General features: G+C 42.1%; 1 protein-coding gene across 1 annotated transcript; it reads left to right on the top strand.

The window, feature by feature from the left end:
• Positions 1-1,066: 1,066 nt before the first annotated feature.
• LOC144783767 (cathelicidin-5-like) lies at positions 1,067-13,049 on the top strand. The gene is made up of 4 exons (XM_078662459.1): positions 1,067-1,280; positions 3,097-3,201; positions 11,529-11,597; positions 12,618-13,049. Exons 1-4 carry the CDS (start codon positions 1,107-1,109, stop codon positions 12,819-12,821), a joined length of 552 nt encoding a protein of 183 aa, XP_078518585.1. The 5' UTR covers positions 1,067-1,106; the 3' UTR covers positions 12,822-13,049.
• Positions 13,050-13,261: the final 212 nt, after the last annotated feature.

The following is a 13,261-nucleotide window of genomic DNA, read 5'->3' as shown; positions in this document are numbered from 1 at the left end:
GTCAAGTCTGAAGATGTTCATTTAAACACGTTATCCACGGCACGGTTCTCCCACGCCTACATATGAAACCGTGAATAGGCAGTGCCTTTTACACCAACGCCTTTCATAATCACAATTTTATTTGTGTTACTTGGTGTTACTGGGTCACTGGGTTTATGTGGCAATGTTGACTGAATTATGCAGTACAAAAAGGTAGTATTATTTCACTAGTTAGTCATTTTTGCACTTTAACACTATATGACACAGGATTCGCCTGATTGATATCAGTTTAACAACACCTAAATACAGCAATTGGCAACTGAAAGTGACTTGCCTCTATGCGACAAAAGACCTGCCATTGCGTAACAGCACCTTTGGTAGCGTTCTTAGCAACTTGTAATCCTTTTTAGCTAGAAACAACTTTTTGGGGTTAAAAAAATTCGCAAGTTATACAGAAAATAATGAAATAGGGGGAAAGTGTGTAAATTCCATAATTATGCAGAAAAAAACAGCAGCAACAGAGCTCATAATTCTAGCAACCCTGGTATTAAGGCATACCATTGCTGTTTTAAGTGTAGGTGACTTAAGTTGCTGACTGAACGCCGCAATTACCGATTACCAAGGCTGCCTAGTTTTGACTCCCCTCTCTGTTTCTTTACCCCATCTTGCAGCTTCCTTTTCATCCCTGCTTTCTCCCTTGTCACTGTCTGCCTATGTTTTTCTTCACTACTTGCCTCTGTCTTCCTCTCTCTTGCTCTTGGTCAATATCTAATTAGAAGCATTAAGTCCCGGTCCTTAAAAAGGTGTCCCTGTTTCCACCTCCTGCAACAACGTGCACAAATTAGTCGCTGCTTTTGTTTGCTTTCGTACTTTCAAATGAATATAAATTAATCTTTAATTCATGTCAAGATGGTTTCCCAATTTAATTGTACAGGAAAAGGGCCTGTCCTTCTTTCCTGCCCAGGCTTGTCTTGAACCAAGGGAGGTTTTTGTACAGCAGGAAAATCTAAACCCACACTTTCCGAGAAGAGGCACACCTTATCCTAGGGAAACAATCCTGATATAAAAGAAGCTTTCCCACTCCAGAAGGTTGCTTCCATCTGGAGCACGAGCAGAAGACCAACAGAATGCAGAACTGGTGGAAAGCCTTGCTGCTCCTTGCAGTGTCTACTGCAGCCAATGCAATTCCTCTTCAGCGGCAGACTGTCCAGGATGAAGCAATTGCAGTAGCTGTTAACATCTACAACCAGCAACAAAGCACAGGCTCTGTATATAAACGTGTCAAAGATGACCCCTCAATGGTAAGAATGAAACTGATTTATGTTGTGCATGTAATTGAGTGGAATTCCACACTATCTAGAGATCTGGAGCAGCATCCACAGGGACAATGGAAAGGTACCCATACTGTGTATTTATTTATATATTGGGAGTTTTTGAAAGTGCCTTGTGTTTGGTATCTATTATTCGAGGTGCTGGTCCATAGACAGCCAGTATACTATTACCAGCTCTATTAACGTCGATTTTTTAAATAGATTTTGAAGCATTTCAAAGCACCATATTACCATAGGATGACATGTTCATGGCATATAAAAACAAGGGAAGTACGGTGTACCTTAAATGAACTAAGGCCTTCATACGGAGCCCCTGGTGGGTTTGCTCCTAGCGGGAGCACCTCGTTCAGAATAAAAACAATTCAGTTGGATATATTTCAAAGTGGCCCGAGCATTTTGCACCTTCTAGCTGTAGGGTACCTGCTTCCTCAGGAATATGTCCCAAAGGTGGGCTGGGCCTAGATTCTGTGAGATAAAAACACATCTATCTAGCAGTGTCAGCACAGGGACCTGAAAAGAGCCAGGCCTTTGACAGACAGCCCAGGCAGCTCCACTCTGGTGACAGCCTTATGTCAACTGAAGTCCTTCTGGGGTGGGGCCACCCATACTCTCAGAAATTGAACATCAGTTGTTGTTACCATGGAATTCCTTGGGGCTATGCTCCTATAGGTTAATTTTTTCCTTTTTAAAAGTGGGATGCTGGACATCAAATTTTCTGTGCCCTGATATGCAGGGTTCTCCAAAGTCGGTCCTGGGGGGCCGGATACATGCCAGATATTTAAGATAACGACATTCATCTAAATGGGGATATGCTAGAAACTTGGCATGGATCGGGCCCTCCAGGACCGACTTTGGAGACCCATGGTTTACTGCATTGCCAGAGAGCCAAGTGCATTCTGGGAAATTTCTTACTTTCTCCATGGAACATGGGGCAACACCAAGACAGTAGACAAAGCCCCATTGGATATGAAGTACTCATTTAGTGCAGAATTACTATGATCATGTGTTGTTTTAGAGATTCATCAGAGGTCGGGGCAGTGCAGTAAAGATCAGCAGTTACATAGATTGTGAAATTTCCAGGCAGGACACCTCTTAGCCTAAATGACACACTGTTTCTAGAATGAGAGCAGCATTTTTTGGGATATAGTGGCCAAGACATCTGTAGCAAGGGCGCTGAAGAGATCACCTCTGGAGGGATGTATGACGTTACAACGCATGCTTTTACCACGCATGCTTTTACAACACGGTTTTTACAACACATGCCATTACAACGCATAGCGCTTTGGGATGCTGGATAGTGAATAGTTTAATTTACTATCCCAACTCCAGTCCCCGTGGACACTAGGGAAGGTGTTGGATAGTAAATTAAATCTATTCCCTATCCTAGAGCGCCCCCCAGCGCAATGCGTTGTAATGGTTTTCGTTGTAAAACCTGCGTTGTAATAGCACTGCGTGGTAAAAGTTGCGTTGTAAAGGATGTTTCCCCCTCTGGAGGGATGGCAGAATAAATAGGTACAAAATCCCCCCTTCATTTGTGTGGGTTTGCTGGTTTATCCGCTACCCCACATTCTAGGCAGGAAGCTGTGGGTGGTTTTTCCTTGGGTGTGGCAAGTGATGAATTTGCTGAATGGTTTACTGTTGGTTGATCCATGATTTGGGTGTGGATGGCTGCTTTGTCAACTCAGTTACTGGAAGATGGCCTCTTGCTGCCCAATTTAGCTCTTATTTTCATAACATGTTGTTCTTTGTGCATCACCAGTACTATAACAGGTGACTGTTCTTGCAGGAGCAACCCACCTACTCTGCTCAGCTGAGCTTTAGAATCGCAGAGACCGTGTGCTCCAAGTCAGAACATAAACGTCCTCAAGATTGTGACTTCAAAGAAGGCGGGGTAAGTGATAGTTTGCCCTAAAAACATCTGTGTGAAGGTACAATGCATTGCTAGAGACATGTCAGTGCATCCGGTCAATTCCTGATCTTGCAGAAAAAAGATGACTGCCAACTTTTCCTTGTAACTGGGCGCTATTAAAAACGTGTTTTATCTTTATTTAAATTTTCTTGAATGGGATTGATTTTTCTGAGGCTTCATGGATACTGGTCACTGTTTTACATAATGTGAATCTTTCCTTAATGAGGTAAGCCCAGCTCATACCGCAAGCACACCCGCACCTGAGCACCCCAACCAAATGCACGTTTTGCCATTTCAAAATGGGGCACTGATGTTGTCGGGGTGCTTTCTTGTTTGCTAAGGTTTTAGGTGGGCAATCCTGTGGTACTAAGAGAAGACAAGTATTTCGTAAATTTATTTACCGTTATAAAAGCACAAAATTCAAAGTCATTCAGATCTGGTAATGAGATTCTGCATTAGTCACTAGTAAGAAAACCTGGACAGTAAAAAAGTGACAGTACTCCGCAATCATAGTTCAACATTTTATGCATCATTTTTTCATCAGTGCCAGATTCCCCAGGATCAAAGTTTAAAATGGCAAATCAGATCACAGTGCATCACAGTATCGTTCACACATTTGTAATAAAAGTTTGTTTTGATATAGCCTTATAGTGGAGTGGTGTGGCTCACTGGTTAGAGGCGGCAGACCCGTAAGCAGAGGACGGCCCGGGACCAGGGTTCGATTCCCGACGCGGCAGGGTTGTGGACCAGGGTCAGCGGGCTTGATAATTCTCGCCTCGGTGCCTACTCCAGTCAGGGACCACACTCGGCAACTCTGGGCATTAGCTTGCCTCATCTTCACAATGGCCCCCCAGACCGCCGGGGATGCTTGGTCGCACCTTAGAGATACCCATTATGGACCATCTCTCAGGGTGAGCCAGGACGGGTTCCCCAGCGGTCGAAGCGCGGAGATACTCCTCCGGGAGTTGATTCTAGCGCTATATAAACCCACAATTAATCAATTAATAGCCCGCCGTAGCGGGCTATACCGGCTACTAAAGGCACGCTCCGCGTTAAAAGCCTGAGCCGAAGGCGAGGGACTTTAACAAAGGCCTCTTGAAGCTTGAGGGGATTTAAATCCCCTTGAGCTCTGAAAGGCTTTTGTAAAACATTAAAATGTTGCTCTGCGGGCCTTTACCAACCCGTAGAAGCATGGAGCACTCCATTGTCTTCAATGGAGCTCCCAACATTCCAATTATCTAATATAGCCTCATAGCCTGCCGTAGCGGACTATACAAGCTATTAAAGGCCTGCTCCCTCTTTAAAGGCCCGAGTCAAAAGCGAGGGACTTTAACAAGGGACGGGACTTTAACAGTCGGTATAGCCCTGCTACGAAGGGCTATAGGGCTATTAGAACATTCTGCCACTGGAGGGCAGAATGTTTTAACAAATAAAACAAAGGCTTCTTGAAGCTCGAGGGGATTTAAATCCACTCGAGCTCTGAGAGGCCTTTGTAAAATATTGGAATGTTGCTCTGCGGATGCAACCCTCTCAATTTAGTATGATGAGGCACTTGACAATTGAGAAAAATAACTTTTTATGCAAGTATACTTCATTTAAGCGCAAAAATATTATTGTTAAAAGCAGTCAAGGAAACAGTCTCAGAATTTATTTCTTATGGAAGCAAAAATTGTGAATTTCAAATTTCTTGAATTTTTAGAAATTCCATATAATGCACAGATAATGGACTGAGAGACATATTTCCTCCTCAAATCAACCTACTGCTGGTATATTGCATGACTTTTGACTGAGTGTGGGGTACAGCTAGTGTTCAGTTTTCACGCCTCACATTGCTAAGTGGATTCTCATAATTGTGCTTAAATTTCACACACATAGGGGCATATTCACCAGCCCCTATTGCCACCACAATGTCACTTTCAGTGACGTTGTGATGGTGATACGGGCCTCGCCTTAGTCACAAAGCAGTGTTAAGCCACTTAACGTGGCTTAACGCTGCCTTGTGAATAAGGCACCCTTCCACGCTGTATTTAGCGTGAAAGGGGAGGGTAATGGGTGTTGTGGTGGCAGTTCCACCGCAACATCCATTGATTTTGACTCTGCCCCCTATTCACAAGGGCAGCGTAGATAGGAGGGAGCGCCAAAATGAAGAACAGGAAAATCCTGGTCTTCAACAGGTGAAACGAGGAGAAATGCTTTATTTTTCCTCGTTTTTGCTTTTTCCAAGTGTGCCGCCTTGTACAGCACACATGGAAAATGAAAATTGCCATGGTTTGTGTATGTTCCTGTACATAAACAAACATTTTTTTAATTTTTTTAAAAAATGCCATTCTTTCACTTTCATTTGTGCTGCATAAAGCAGCACACATGAAAGTGAGAGAATTGCATTTAGGATTGTTTATGTGCAGGAAGGGACACCTTCCTACACATAAACAAACCTCCCCTGCGCACAGACACCCTTGCACTCTGGTGCAAGGGTGCCTGCATTGGTGCTAAGTTTTTAAACTTAGCGCCATCGCAGGGGGAAACCCAAGGCTGCACCATGTCCTTATAAATATGGTGCAGCCTTGCGTTTCCGATGTGGCGGAGAGAGGCTTTAAGCCAAGAAGACCAACGCCTCTCTCTGCCACTTCCTTGTGAATATCCCCCACAGTCTTTATGAAGTGCTGGATGCTGATCACCACTCCACAATACCATCAACTGTGACAGGGAGAGGAACTGAATTTGTGATGAAATTCTTTCTCCAGCATCACACAATTTCTTCAGGTGGCTAAACTGGAATTAGAACTCAGGTGTCCTGGTACTAAAGTTAGCTATTTGGTCACTAAATCCCACCCCTACCGACGGACATCCCAATACTATTCCGGAAAATTTGCCTATCTCTTTAGTCACAAATCTAATCTTAAGAGAGGGCCCAAGGAAGCAAGATGAGATTTAATGGAAAGTGCCTCAAACAGCATCCACTTCACATCAATTCATCTAGTCTACGGTGCTGTGATCATCAGGTAAAAAAGGTAAATGGGGGCTTTTTCACCCAACCAGAAACCTTTTTTTCATACTCTCAGTTGGTATCACTCCAAATACATATGTTTCCATACCTTTTAGGAGAAAATAATACGCCAATATGCCATAGTGCAGACCGAAGTAGTCTCTAGGTGGCACTATCCAGGGCTTTAAATGGGCGGGGTCCTGCCGGTGCTCAGGTCTGGAAGTTCTCAAAAGCAGGTGCTGAGACGAGTCCCTATCAGGCTCTCCATCTTTGCCCTCACCCTGAGGGTGATTTTTTTTATACTCTGCAGCAAAACCACCCATCACTGCCTTTGATCTTACATCAAAGGGACTCACTCTTTTAGTGTCTCATCAGTTCAGAACTGAAGCATTTTCAATATTCTCTACTAAGAAGCCATAGATGTTGCTTGTTTATCTTATGCAACTAACAACCTTTGACAAAGCCAATAGCCCTGGCTTGTTGTAGGTGTAATGTTACTTATTGTATTATATATCTGGATGCAATGACAGAAGCACCAAAATATCCGTTGAGCGCAAACTATGCAAAGCAAATATGTTTAGCCTGCCTGTTTTTAATCCACGCCCCTAATTACACAGCCACGCCCCTTTGGAGACCCCCCCCCAGATTTGAAACTCCAGTTAAAGCCCTGGCACCATCGAATCAGCACCCTAGGATGAGCAACCTGGACCGCCCACACCCGAAGATGTGAGTTATTTACTTCTGGGGAGTTCATACCACCATTTCTTGGTGATGTCTGACTTGAGTTTCACACCCAAATACAGTGTCGATTTAATGGTTCCTGGTGTTAGGAGGGCGTCGGAACCTTGCATTTTCTGTAATTAATTGTCAAGCGGAAGCCACTCCCCTTGAACAATGCCTTTATTGGCTGTAAGGGAAATGCCCGAGTCGACACATCCTGCGTCATTGTCATGAGTAAGTCAGGAAAGGAGTAAGTACGTTTATCATATTATTTGGGGTCTATGAGACTGTGATGTAGAGTATTCGAGCAAAGATAAAGCAAGTAACTTTGCTGTCCACTGTTGGTGGAATTGTTACTTTTTATCTTCGGATCTTTCTAAATAGTAAATGCTCTACTGCGAATTGTGTGTATTTTGCTGATGTCGTATTGCAATTTAAGCTTTGTTCCTGTGTGATATATTATGGATTCTGTAAAAAAAGAAATTTTAGTTCAAATTAAAACGTATAAACACAGAAGAACCTTGCATGAATCTTTTTTCAGGGGAAACGGAACAGACGAAGAACAAACACTGGAAAAGCAAAAAGGACTGGCTCCCTTTAGAATCACGATTGAAATAGTATTGAAAAGTCTGCAAGATTGAAAAAAAAAAAAACGTCAACAATTGCATTCTGTATGCAATGTATCTATCTATAAGATACAAATGTAATGTGTGATGAATGAGAATACATTTGAGATTAAAATAGCCTCTCGTGCTTTACAACCATCACTCCTTAAAAAGATTTACAACCACTTTCCATTGAAATCAATGGAAACTCCATGACAAGTTACCCTTGTCATTAGCATCCAAGGGGTTAAAAGGCATAATCCTACATCAAACAGCATGAAGTGTGAAAGATCTACATATCTTGGGTGGAATCAAAGCCCCTTCTCTGTACAGTTTGAAGCACTGGTAACAATAAATGATATAGACAGCTGCGTTGTCAAGCCAGGCCTTAAAAGATGAATAGGCATGAAGGTTTGTATGCCCCTTTAATACTTCTTGAAACTCAGCATAGTCATGGGAATCACATGTGACAAGAAAGAACGTCACTCAGAGGTATGGACTATGAGCTGAAGCAGCTCTGGTAAATATCTGCAGGTCCTGAATCCATGAATCAGCAGTTGTTATTTGTGGACACAGATGTCACTTTTTGAGCAACTGAGATTAACTTAGGGTGCAGGGAAAGATCAATGAATCCGGTCCTCTATAATTATATTTGTGTACATTATATTTCAAAATGGACTCAAGTTAAGACTAAAGAGTAGTTAATGATGGGTGTTTCCTTTGTGTTTTTTTTGCTCATGTAGGGCGGGTTTCTCAGAGTGTACTGGATCTCCACCCTGGCCTAATTAATATTGTCACCTTCTCAGGAGGATGCAAAGCACGTTAAGTGACTCCCAGTGTATTCATTAGTGGACTCATTTCTCGATTTCACAATAGCTCACAATAGGCGGGGCCTGTAAATGCTCAGAGCAGCTGGAGCAGAGTCAGCCAGATGTTAAAGAAGGCTAACATGAACAGGTTGCTACTTTTTGCTGACAAAATGACTGCCCATTTGTTCCTCTTTTGAGATGTGGAAGGGACAGCAATTCCTGCTTGAAACTGTTTTTTGTTGCATGCACTATAACATTTAATAACACATGTTTTAAAAACAATTTTAGAAATAGTTTAGAAAGTTAAATAATGAATTGATTTTTTTCCTGCAGCTTCCTCTTGCAAGTTTACATTTCAAAGGGGAAAAACACCTTCATTAGCACATTTTTCTGCGGCCAAGACTTGACACTAGATACACAAATGATGCATGGAATGCAGAACAATTCAAAACATTCACTCCAGTCAAGAGATCTGGGTTAAATCCATCATTCTTTTGCTCAACATGCCATCCCAGTTTAGACCTGGCCATATTCAAATCAGTCTTGACCCTGTGCCTCATGGGAACAGTCCAGCCCGAACTGCCAAGCCAGGTCCTCCCTGGACCGGAAACAAGCATCCTAGGACTGGTTTCAGGGTTTCACCCCTCTTCCGCCAGGATAGCTTGATTCCAGTGGCACAGTGAGCCCTGGACCCACGTATGGACATAACTGGCGCACTTAGGGCGAGAAAGCAAAAGACACACAATTGATTGACGGACTGTAGAACAAATCAAAACATTCACCCCAGTCAAGAGATCTGGGTTAAATCCATCATTCTTTTGCTCACCATGCCACCTCAGTTTAGACCTAGCCATATGCATATCAGTCTTGACCCTGTGCCTCATGGGAACAGATAGATTTAACCCAGATCTCTTGACTGGGGGTGAATGTTTTGATTTGTTCTGCATTCCGTCCATCAATTGTGTGTCTTTTCCTAGACTTAAACACTGGCAGGAAATATTTGCTTGGTGGAACCCCTGCACACCAAATATATGACACTAAGCTATACCAATGACCACGCTGACTCGGTCATTTGCCCCTGCAACATACATTTATTATCCTATCACTCGAGAACTTTCAATCGTGATAGAAAAGCAGGTCTGATTCTTATGTCGGCCTACTGTCATGGGTGCCCAACAATTTGCGTAGAGTGCAGTTGGAAAGGTAGTCACAGCAACAACCGACCAATAAAGTTGTGGAGTGGGCTGCGTGACTTTGACTTACTAGGGACTGGACTACCAGCTGTGAATGACACCTCACAATATCAACCTAACTCATGACTTGAGTCTCATACGTTGTGTGTTTGTAGCAGGACTGCCTGGTGCATTGACAATTGTTTGTTATATACTGCTTCATACACACATTAGCCTCTTTCAGCCATTCGCCATGTTATCAGATTTGGGAATTGAGAATCAAGGAAGTAAAACGACTTTGCCCAAAATAGCATAATTTGCACTTGATTACTGCCCGGGGAGAATTGTGGGTATTGCAGCAATGACAGCCAGTTCTGCACTGGTTATTAGCAATTTTGAACCAATCTGAAATGGATGTATGACATTACAATGCATGCTTTTACATCGCATGCCTTTACAACGCGGTTTTTACAACGCAAACCTTTACAACGCATAGCGCTTTGGGGTGCTGGATAGTGAATAGTTTAATTTACTATTCCAACTCCAATCCCCGTGGACACTAGGGAAGGTGTTGGATAGTAAATTAAACTTATTCCCTATCCTAGAGCGCCCCCCAGTGCAATGCGTTGTAATGGTTTGTGTTGTAAAAGTTGCGTCGTAAAGGCACTGCGTGGTAAAAGTTGCGTTGTAAAGGATGTTTCTCAACTGAAATCAACATCTGCACTGACTGAAAGGTAGAAACATTAAATTTGCTCTTAGTATTGGTATGAAAACCACTGTGAAACTGGCAGGAACCTGTACAAAACTGCTTGTATCTGGTGCAATTTGGTACCTGATCTTCGGATTGACATTAAAAACTAGCCACCAAACACATGTCTGGATGCATGTGTCAGCATGTGTGGTTGTGAGGGAATTACGCTAAAGAACCTTAAGTTACTAAAACGAATCCTTATTACAGCAAAAAATAGCACCATTAGAAGGAAAATAAGTTGTGCTGGGTGAAACACTCGGATGAAATGCAAAACGTGAAATGTTGCTGGTTTGCAGGAGAGTGTCATTTAAGTGTTTGTGAAGTTGCAGGTGTTCACACGCGAAACGCTGAACTGTTTCTGGCTTTTCGCATGCAGTGGCATTGTTTTTGTCAGTTTATTATCACAATTCCATGCAGCATGGATGCAGCTTTGCAATAACCGCACCTTTTTTTCCTTCTGCATGCCAAAAACCAATAAACAAGCATTTGCAATGCAATAGGTCTCGCGTTTATGAGAGTTTGAGCTATTAGAATTGTAATTGAGAATGCCTTTTATTTTTATTTTTTTTTTTAAAACAGATAAATAAAAGTCATTGTCTTTTACAATGCCAATAGCTTAAACTCTGGAAAATGAAAGACCTATTGCATTGCAAATGCTTTTGGTGCCCTTGCTATAAAAAGTTTAAAAAGCGTTAGGAGAGAGCATGTCGCAGGACAAAGCCATTAGAGAAAATAGTGCTCGGAGGTTGTAATTAAAGCTTACTGTGAAACAACACACATAACAGGGAGTGTCACCATGGGAGATTACGAAATGAGACAATGCATTACTGAAGAGGGACTACTAAGCATATTGACCAATGAAGAGCCACAGTTTATAGTGTACAATGACACAAGCCAATGAAAAATATGGGCGGAAAGTGGGCAGAGCTTCAAGTCCTTACCTGAATACAGCATGCCTCGCAGGGCAGTACATGCGCTGCAAAGGCCTGACCTAAAATTTGCAGATGCCTAGCAATGGCTACCTTTCAGTCAAAAGCCTCATGCCTTTGCCCATGCCCATCTGAGATAAATTTGTTTGCTCAGGGAAGACCCCAGGAATATCATGTAAACTCTGAAATTAACATATAGTAGACCTCATCGCCTAGAAAAGTAAACTGCTTGCATCGCCAGGGATCTCATTCACGCGGTTGATGTTTAAAATGCTAATTAAAGTCAAACGAGTATCGACCTGTAATAATGGCATATAACACGTTTTCTCTCTGACAGATTGTAAAAGACTGCACAGCGTCCACCACTGGAGATAAAAAGGTCATCTGTAAAACTGTGCCACCAACGGTATGTTTCCCACTGATCTGACATATGCATGGGGACCCACTGTTCTGACATAAGCATGGGGAGCATCACAACCAGGTGATAGGTGCGAAATATACGAAGAGTCAGGCAGAGTGCCCATTCTGTTTGTAAACAGAAGATAATATCTTGGACTGGTGTGGATCCTGAGTGTGGAAAGCAGAATATTGTGGGACACTAAAATTGAGGACAACATTTTTAGGGACAAAATAACAAAATTTAAGTATGTATAGATATTCTTACCTAACTCCACATCTATGTAACTTGATAAAATATATATGTATATATATATATATATATGTATATATATATATCTTAAAATTATAGATGTGGAGTTAAGAATAATAAATCTATACGTCCCTATATGCCTATATGTGCTAACCTGTTGACATTTTGTCCCTCTACATTTTGGATACGATATTAGTGTGTCACCATATTCTTGTTCTCGATTTTTAGAGAATAAATCTTGGAGCAATTTCTTAATTTGTAAAAAGGAAAGGTGCAGGTGGCCAAAGGTTTTCCCTACCGCTGGTGCAGCCGAATCGCAGGATTGCTGCATACCCGATGCCTCATCTTGATTCGACCTCATGCCTTTTTCATTCCACCACTCTACTCTGTCTGTTTCACCCATCTAGGTTGTTTGTCATCTGGAGTTCTGCATATGTCACTGTCTTCCTTCTTTGTCTTCCTTCTTCTTTGTCCCTTGCTCTGTGTCAAAGCCTGATGATCAAATACCTACCAGGCCAGCACCCTCAAACACCGGCACAAATAAACCACAATATACATGACTCACCATTACCCATAAAAATTTATAATGTATTTACAAAGGGCACAATAGGTGCCATGTCCTACTTGTACCTGTTTCCTATCCTTGCAAAAATATAGAACAAGTTAATGATGACTGCTATTTTTCTGATTCATACATGCTAAATTCTCACTGTTACTAATATCCCCTCGTGTGTTTTCTATTTTTTTTGTCTGTCCTTTATCTGTTTGCTTCTTTAGGATACCAACAACGGGCCAACACCAGCTGACAATGAGAGCCAAGACACTGGAAAAGAAGGCGGAACAGGAAAGAATAAGAAGAACACCAACTGGTTCACGAATTTGCTAAACAAGTTTCTAGTGTGGATTGGGGTAAAAGAATCAGCAGATGAGAACGAGCCTATTTGTTTCAAGTGCATTTTTGATGACATGTTCTCTCGATAGATCTGGGTGCGTCATCTCCTTGGGTCGGCCTGGCCCAGCATGGCTGTTTGAACGAAATTTCGCTCGAGTAACCCAAGCAACTGTTATCGAGCGAATTGTGTTCCCTTTAGGAAAACATCAGGAGGCCCATGTGGCACAGAGGCCAGCAGTCTAGTCCCAGGAAAATCATTAACAGAGATGGGTTATTTGTCTGGAGACACTGCTTGCGTGTGGCTTTCGACCTGTAGAAATGAACATTATTTATTTCACTGTTAAAATCAATCCATTATGGAATGGTTGAAGGCCCACAACAGCATTCCCTAGAAATGTAGAGTTCTTTTTTAAGATGCACCATCTTTTTTACATTTAACTTTTATATTAATACTAAATGTCTTTTTTCTATTTCTGCAAAGTACAATGTAATTTACATGATGCCTTTGAATCACCGGATACATCGAGAA

The sequence above is a fragment of the Lissotriton helveticus genome, chromosome 10, assembly GCF_964261635.1.
Source record: "Lissotriton helveticus chromosome 10, aLisHel1.1, whole genome shotgun sequence".
NCBI lineage: Eukaryota > Metazoa > Chordata > Amphibia > Caudata > Salamandridae > Lissotriton > Lissotriton helveticus.
The sequence above is the reverse complement of the archived record's forward strand: the minus strand, read 5'-3'. Positions and strand labels throughout refer to the sequence as shown.